The 7,600-nt window shown below is 56.4% G+C and overlaps 1 protein-coding gene across 2 annotated transcripts in view; it reads left to right on the forward strand.

Moving 5' to 3' along the window:
- SLC11A1 (solute carrier family 11 (proton-coupled divalent metal ion transporter), member 1) overlaps positions 1-7,600 on the forward strand; it is a 10,028-nt gene extending 2,428 nt beyond the window's left edge. The window contains exons 4-15 of one of the 2 annotated variants that reach the window (XM_015563615.1): positions 95-214; positions 980-1,086; positions 1,515-1,585; positions 1,914-1,981; positions 2,124-2,279; positions 2,809-2,967; positions 5,092-5,181; positions 5,289-5,408; positions 5,787-5,936; positions 6,377-6,450; positions 6,850-7,021; positions 7,151-7,219. In XM_015563615.1, the coding sequence (XP_015419101.1) occupies positions 95-214; positions 980-1,086; positions 1,515-1,585; positions 1,914-1,981; positions 2,124-2,279; positions 2,809-2,967; positions 5,092-5,181; positions 5,289-5,408; positions 5,787-5,936; positions 6,377-6,450; positions 6,850-7,012 (1,278 nt within the window). In that variant the 3' untranslated portion in view covers positions 7,013-7,021; positions 7,151-7,219. Of the gene's footprint in view, positions 1-94; positions 215-979; positions 1,087-1,514; positions 1,586-1,913; positions 1,982-2,123; positions 2,280-2,808; positions 2,968-5,091; positions 5,182-5,288; positions 5,409-5,786; positions 5,937-6,376; positions 6,451-6,849; positions 7,022-7,150 lie in introns of both variants that reach the window. The other variant, XM_015563614.1, reaches the window with a different exon arrangement.

Genomic DNA, 7,600 nt, shown 5'->3' on the forward strand with positions numbered 1-7,600 from the left:
TCCCCAAGGAGTGTCCTTGGTTAGAGGGTGCCACCAATTCTGGGGTTAGCTCATTCGCCCCTCTGGCTGAAGGCCTCTCCCTGCCTTCCCGCAGCTGCTGTGGGTGCTGCTGTGGGCCACGGTGTTGGGCTTGCTCTGCCAGCGACTTGCTGCCCGGCTGGGCGTGGTGACAGGCAAGGACTTGGGTGAGATCTGCCATCTCTACTACCCTAAGGTGAGGTTGGTGGGCCCGGACAGGAAACACCCACAGGTCCCAAGCCCGAAACAGCCACTTACAGGTTCCATAATCGAATAAATACATACTCTCAAGTGGGGTGTTACAAGTCCACTTGATAGAACACTGAGGCTCACACTAACAGCACACAGACTGAAAGGGACTCTGGATATACCCTGTCCATTTTACAGAAGGAGGAATGGAAACCTCGAGAAGTGACTTGCTTAAGGCAAAAAAATAGGGAGGCAGCAGCTTGGTCGTTGGCTGAGATGGACACTGGGGGCTTGGCTGTTGTTAGTGTCCAGACAGGAAAAAAAAATTTCAACATTACACATCGCAAAGGTATTTAATGCAGGGATGTCACCACAGAGGTGTTGGAAGAGCTGGGACAAGCAGTGGAAGGAGGGTGTCACCCAGAGGTCAGAAAGCTGCTGGGCAGGAGCCCAAGAGCCATCATTTGCTGCCGAGCGCCTGGGAGCATTGCCACTTCTGCCAAAACGGCCACCAGTGCTGCTGGCGCCTGGGTGGCCAGGTGCTTTTGCTGCCAGAAATGCCACCAGAAGCAGGGGAAATGATCTCTCCCTGCCTTTTCATCTCCCATTAGTGTTTCCTGCCAAACCCAACTGGAAGCCGGCTGACAAGGCCGGCTGGCAAATGCAGTTAGTAGGCTTCTAGCCCAGCAGGGCAGTGCTGAGTATTGAAAGGTGCACGTAGGACTGAGACAAACAACTGTCCAGCCTTAAGGAAGGTTACCTTCTCCCCTAGGTGCCCCGCACCCTCCTCTGGCTGACCATCGAGCTAGCCATCGTGGGCTCGGACATGCAAGAGGTCATCGGCACAGCTATTGCGTTCAGTCTGCTCTCGGCGGGACGGTACTGCCCCACGGGCTCCGGCTCTTCAGTCCAGAGCTGGGATCAGCTGCTACTTCTTCCTCAGGCCTTTTACTTCCCTGTGTCCATTTCCTCTTGCAGTCCCCTTTGACCCAGAGTTGTTGCCCAATTGGACAAGTGGGGAAACAGAGACCCAGAAATGCAAAGTGATTGTATCTAGAGTCACACAATGTCAGTGACCTTGCAGGCTTCCGGGTTGCCTGCCATACTGGACCCCCACCCCTTTGGCCCTTCCTCTCCGTTCTGTGCCATTTGCCACCTCCAGCACACTCCCACTCCCCTCTCCTGCAGTTGTCTGGGGCCACTTGGGTCCCTGCTCCCAGGAGATCAGACTCCAGTCTCCAGCCCTGAGAGTGGGAGTTTGGGGCCCTGGGACCAGGCTGGGCTGACCCAGGCCACTCTGGTTTCAGAATCCCTCTCTGGGGTGGCGTCCTCATCACCATCGTGGACACTTTCTTCTTTCTCTTCCTGGATAACTACGGTGGGTGTGCCCTTCCTCTGAGGGGGCTGCGGGCTGGGGCGTGTGAATGTAAGGCCAGTGGATGCTCTGCGGTTCTCGGGGAGGGCTCAGCTTCTCGCTCGGCGTAGCCTTGAGCAAGTTACCCAGACTTCTGTTTCTTCATCTGGAACACGGGGAAAATAACAGCACAGACGTCACAGGGCTGTGGTGAGGATTCACTGAGCCAACATATGTTAAGCACTTGGCACAGTGCCTGGAACAAAGTGCTCAAGATCTCACCATTAATAATCACTTATGTTATGGTTTTTTGTTTTGTTTTGAATGTTCTGCCCCTTTGCTCTCTCCCTAGGGTTGCGGAAGCTGGAAGCCTTTTTTGGATTCCTTATTACCATCATGGCCTTGACCTTTGGCTATGAGGTGGGAAGCCAGAGCTGCTACACTCTCAGGAAGGCCACCCCTCTCTCTGCCCCCTGCGGAGCCTGAGGGGCCAGGGTCAGGGTGGAGGGTGCGAATGGCTTTGCAGGGGCAAGGTTTGTCCTGACCAGGCTCCTCCCCACAGTACGTGGTGGCACGTCCTGCTCAGGGACCACTTCTTCGAGGCCTGCTCCTGCCCTCGTGCCCTGGCTGCGGCCAGCCAGAGTTGCTGCAGGCTGTGGGCATTGTTGGCGCCATCATCATGCCCCACAACATCTACCTGCACTCAGCCCTGGTCAAGGTGAGCACAGGGGCAGGGAGGGAGGTGCCTGGTCCCTTGGCGTCACACTGGCCCATTCTCCAAGCCTGGAGCCCCTCCCCTTTGGCTCCTGAAGTCGATGGCAAGATAGACAAGAGGGAAAGACAGACCATGAGCAAGTAAAATGTCAGAGAGAATTCTAGATTGTGCAAGGTGCCCTAAAGGAAACGAAACAGAGAAGTGTGACAGAGAATGACTGAGACGGGGGCTACTTTAGGAAAGGTGGTCGGGAAAGGCTTTTATAAGGAGTGGCCTTTGAGACATGAAGGATGGGAAGGAAGATCAGGGGAGAAGATATTCTAAGCAGGGGGAATGATGGTGAGGGCAAAGGCCGCAGGAGAAATAAACCGGGCATGCAGGAAGGGGTCACTGACCAGGGCCTGTCCCAGACTTCCATGTGGGGGGCTTTAGAGAGAACTGGGGTTTGGGGAGAACATAGAGGTGTGTGAGTGGAAGGTGTTGGGGTGGCCCTGAGAGACTTGAGCTATTCCCTCCCCTTTGACCTTTATAGTCTCGAGAGATAGACCGGACCCGACGGGCTGACATCCGAGAAGCCAACATGTACTTCCTGATTGAGGCCACCATCGCCCTGTCTGTCTCATTCTTCATCAACCTCTTTGTTGTGGCCGTCTTTGGGCAGGCCTTCTACCAGCAGACCAACCAGGACGCGGTGAGCTGCACCATACCTCCCACCCATCACACCTCCCATCCACCACACCTCCCCATCCACCACACCTCCCCATCCACCACACCTCCCCATCCACCACACCTCCCCATCCACCACACCTCCCCATCCTCAGCATTGCTGGGGGCCCCAGGCCATGAGCTAAGCTCTTTGAATCTCTGCTCTAGACTCCAGGCATTGGTAGCAAGAGGAAATCTGTGATCCTGGCCTCTGGCTGGGACCCCTATCCTCAACCCACTGGGGAGACACAGCCCCCCACAGGCAGACTTTTTTTTTTTAAATCCTCACCAAGGATATTTTTCCATTGATCCTTAGAGAGAGTGGAAGAAAGAGGGAAAGACAGAGAGAAATATGGATGTGAGAGAAACACATTGATAGGTTGCCTCCACATGCGCCGTTAGGAGCCTGCAACCGAGGTAGATGCCCTTGACTGGAATCAAACCCGGTACCCTTAGGTCAGTAGGCCGACGCTCTATCCACTGAGCCAAACCAGCTAGGGCCAGACTCTCTCTCTCTCTCTCTTTTTTAAATATATTTTTACTGAATTCAGAGAGGAAGGGAGAGGGAGAAAGAGATAGAAATATCAATGATGAGAGAGAATCATTGATCGGCTGCCTTCTGCACACCCCAAACTGGAGATTGAGCTTACAACCCGGGCATGTGCCCTGACCAGGAATTGAACCGTGATCTGCAGGTTCATAGGTTGACGCTCAACCACTGAGCCATGCCAGCTGGGACAGGCAGACTCTTGAGGGTCAGAGCCACACAAAGAGGCTGCAAGGCACAGACATACAAGGGAAGGGCCTGGGAGGGAGGAGCGAAGTCTTGGGAGACCCAGCATTCCAGCTGCACCTGGAAAGCTGGGCAGGATTTGCCCAGCAATCTGCAGGGAGGGGGTTCTGGGAGGAGAGGGTGTCAGAGCACGAGTGTAGAGCGGGAACGCACAGCACTCATGCTCTCCTCCGAGTCCTCTCTGCTCATAATCTTCGTTAGCAGATAAACGGTCATCCGTTCAGCAAATATTTACCAAGCAGTTGTGATGTATCAGGCAGTGCCCTGGGTCCTGGGGATACGGGAGTCAATGATATGAAGACGCTGCCCTCGTGCAGCTTAGATTTGGGGGGTGGAGAGTGAGCAGGCAGGAAGCAAACCATCAAATCAACACAGAAGGGAAGAGTATGGACATCGTGTGAGGGAAATAAAGGAAGCAGTGGAACATCACCGGGGATGTGGTGGAGGGAGGGCCAGGTCAGCCCCGGTGGTCAGGAGAGGACTCGGAGGAGGTGACATTTGGCCGACTCTCTTGGATTTGTGACCCCCCTGGGTTTGTGACCTGTGCCTGTCTCCCTTTCCGAGTGGGTCTGTGACGAGGTCCTAAATGACAGCTGGTCAGTGTGGGGTGCTTACCGAATGCTGACCACGTGGTCACTGCCACTGCCTGGCTCTGTGAGCTCCTGCGGTCACACCCCTCCCTGGCCTCATGCTGCTCCTCCACACAAGGAGAGAGGTCTAAATAGGGACGGCAAACCCTTGCCTTCCAGACCTGGCCAGTCACAGAGCTGGGGAGGTGGGCTCAGTGTGAGGAAGAGAGGCCTGGGGGGCAGCTGAGGCACTGCCAGCCTATTTCCTCTGTGGTAATGCCAGCTCCTACAGGCCCAACAGACCCCTGGGAACCCGGTTCTCGTGTGAGTTCTCACTTTTTTTAAAAAATATATTTTATTGATTTTCTACAGAGAGGAAGGGAGAGGGATAGAGAGCTAGAAACATCGATGAGAGAGAAACATCGATCAGCCGCCTCCTGCACACCCCCCACTGGGGATGTGCCCGCAACCAAGGCACATGACCTTGACCGGAATCGAACCTGGGGCGAGTCAGCAGGCCAACGTTCTATCCACCGAGCCAAACCGGTTAGGGCGAGTTCTCACTTTTAAATGTTGGCAGTAAATTCACATGAAAGAAAAAAACAACTTGTTACCCAAGCAAAACATGTCTGGCCAGACTCAGCCCGCGGGCCCCCAGTTCTCAGCCCCTGGTCGAGGCCTGGGGGTCTGAGCTTCGGAGACTGAGTGTGCACCTCCCTTCTCCCTCCTACTGCCCGGGCGCCCGCAGTTCAGCGTCTGTGCCAACAGCAGCCTCCGCGACTACGCCAAGATCTTCCCCAGGAACAACCACACGGTGGACGTGGACATCTACCAGGGCGTGAGTGCGCGGAGGGCCCGAGCCGCTCAGGCGACGGCTACGCCCACGAGGGGAGGGGCCTCGTGAGAAGGGCGGGGCCACGCGTCTGACCACACCCCTCCCCCCAGGGCGTGATCTTGGGCTGCCTCTTCGGCCCCGCCGCCCTCTACATCTGGGCCGTGGGTCTCCTGGCGGCCGGGCAGAGCTCCACCATGACTGGCACCTACGCGGGACAGTTTGTGATGGAGGTGGGGCCTGGGGCCAGGGGTGCGAGGTCAATTGACACATTACGGGGACACGGGCTTCGTTGATCCTTAAAGCAGCCTTTACAAACCCCACTTTGCAGACTAGAGATTCAGACTAGAGATTCAGAGAGGTGAGCGACTGGTCCAAGGCTGCAGGCCCGGGACTGATAGGAGGCTTTTACATAGAACTCTTCGGTCTGCCGCCATCAGCTGTGGGAACTCCCCCAGTTTCTTCCTACCCATTGCCAACTAGGGACAGAGCTGCCCCCCATTTCAGAAATGCAAAAACAGAGGGTTCCCCCAGCATGAGATGGGGTGAGGGGAGACAGAGGTCCTTCATCTGGAATCTCCAGCCATCAAGGTGCCCACCCCACACCCCAGGGCTTCCTGAAGCTGCGGTGGTCGCGCTTTGCCCGGGTCGTCCTCACTCGCTCCTGCGCCATCCTGCCCACCGTGCTCGTGGCCGTCTTCAGGGACCTGAGAGACCTTTCAGGCCTCAACGACCTGCTCAACGTGCTGCAGAGCCTGCTGGTGAGGGCAGCCCTACCACCCTGACCCCTTGCGGAGCTAAACAGGAACCACAACAGTCCCCTATATTGAGTTCACCCTCCTCCAGGCACAATCTACATACACCTTGCCAACAAGCCTCACATAATCCTACAGCCAGCCGGGGTACAAACCACCGTTGTCCCCATTTTGCAGCTTGGAAAACTGATGCACGCAGTTCAGTGGCCAATGGCAGAACTGAGGTTCAAACTCAGGCAGCCTGGGACCACAGCCCCCAAACACTCTCTCCTGCTCAGGAGCCCCACAAACTTGGAAGGCACAGAGGTAGAGACACAGAGTGGTTACAAGACTTGCCCAAGGGCACACAGCCAGGCAGAGGGTGAAAGGCACTCCGGTCCATCCTCTCCTCCTGGCTGAATTCCGAGGGCAGGGTCCCTCAGCCCCATCCTCCCCGTTCTCCCCAGCTGCCCTTCGCTGTGCTGCCCATCCTCACATTCACCAGCATGCCCACCCTCATGCAGGAGTTTGCCAATGGCTGGTGAGTATTCGCCATCCCAGGCATTGGACTTGCATTACCGGATTTGATCCTCACCATCACCCTGAGGTAGGAATTACCATTATCATCCCCCTTATCCAGAGGAGCTCAGAGAGGTTAAGGAAGTTTCCCAGCAAATGGGGGAGCCAAGACTGAAATCTGGGGGCGAGGGCTGTTTCTAGAACCTGAGCTCTTCACCTTCACCTCAGACTCTGCTCTTGCAAAATCCCACCAGGGTGGAGCCTGCAGGGCCCAAGAGGCAGAAGTGGACAAGGGTCTGCTCCAGATCCACAGCCCAGAGAAGCTGGCTTTGCCATCCCCCCCCCACCCCTCCAGACTGGCCGTGGGCACTGGAGAGGAGGAGGAGGTGCAGCAATCCTGAGTCTCCCTCCTGTCCTCCAGGCTAAGCAAGGCCATCACCTCCTCAATCATGACACTGATCTGCGCCATCAACCTCTACTTCGTGGTCAGCTACCTGCCCAGCCTCCCCCACCCCGCCTACTTCGGCCTGGTAGCCCTGCTGGGCGCAGCCTACCTGGGCCTCACCGCCTACCTGGTACTGTAGGGCCAGCAGGTGCCTTGGGGATCGGGAGGGCAAGGAGTGGAGGCAACAGGTGGAGGGAGTGAGGGAGGGCGGTCAGGAGGGAGGGGATGGACTGGGGCTTCCCCAGAGGTTTGGTTCTCATAATCACCCCTCCCCCAGGTCTGGACCTGTCTCATTGCCCACGGGGCCACCCGGCTGGCTCACAGCTCCCACCAACACTTCTTGTATGGGCTTCCTGAAGAGAAGCAGACGGGGGAGCCCTCTGGATGAACTCCCCCCGGACTTGCTTGAAGCGGGGAAATAAATGGGGCAGACTGGCCTGTTGGACAGGGGAGTGGGGGAAGTGGAGGCAGAAGATGGAGTGGGAGTTCTGGGGGGCAGGCCAACCTGGGTTCCATAGGGACCTGCTGTTTCCCAGCTTGGACAAGTGATTAAGCTACAGGTCTTAGTGTCCTCATCTGTAAAGTGGGACATCAACCTTGCAATGGGTGTAAAGCACTTGAACACAGTGCTTGGCAACGGGACTTAAAAAAAATCCTAAAGTATTTACTGAGCACTTACAGGAGTGACCTGACAGTCCCAGGTGGGGGCAGGCTCCAAACTGGCACT

The sequence above is a fragment of the Myotis davidii genome, unplaced genomic scaffold, assembly GCF_000327345.1.
Source record: "Myotis davidii unplaced genomic scaffold, ASM32734v1 scaffold575, whole genome shotgun sequence".
Classification (NCBI taxonomy): Eukaryota; Metazoa; Chordata; class Mammalia; order Chiroptera; family Vespertilionidae; genus Myotis; species Myotis davidii.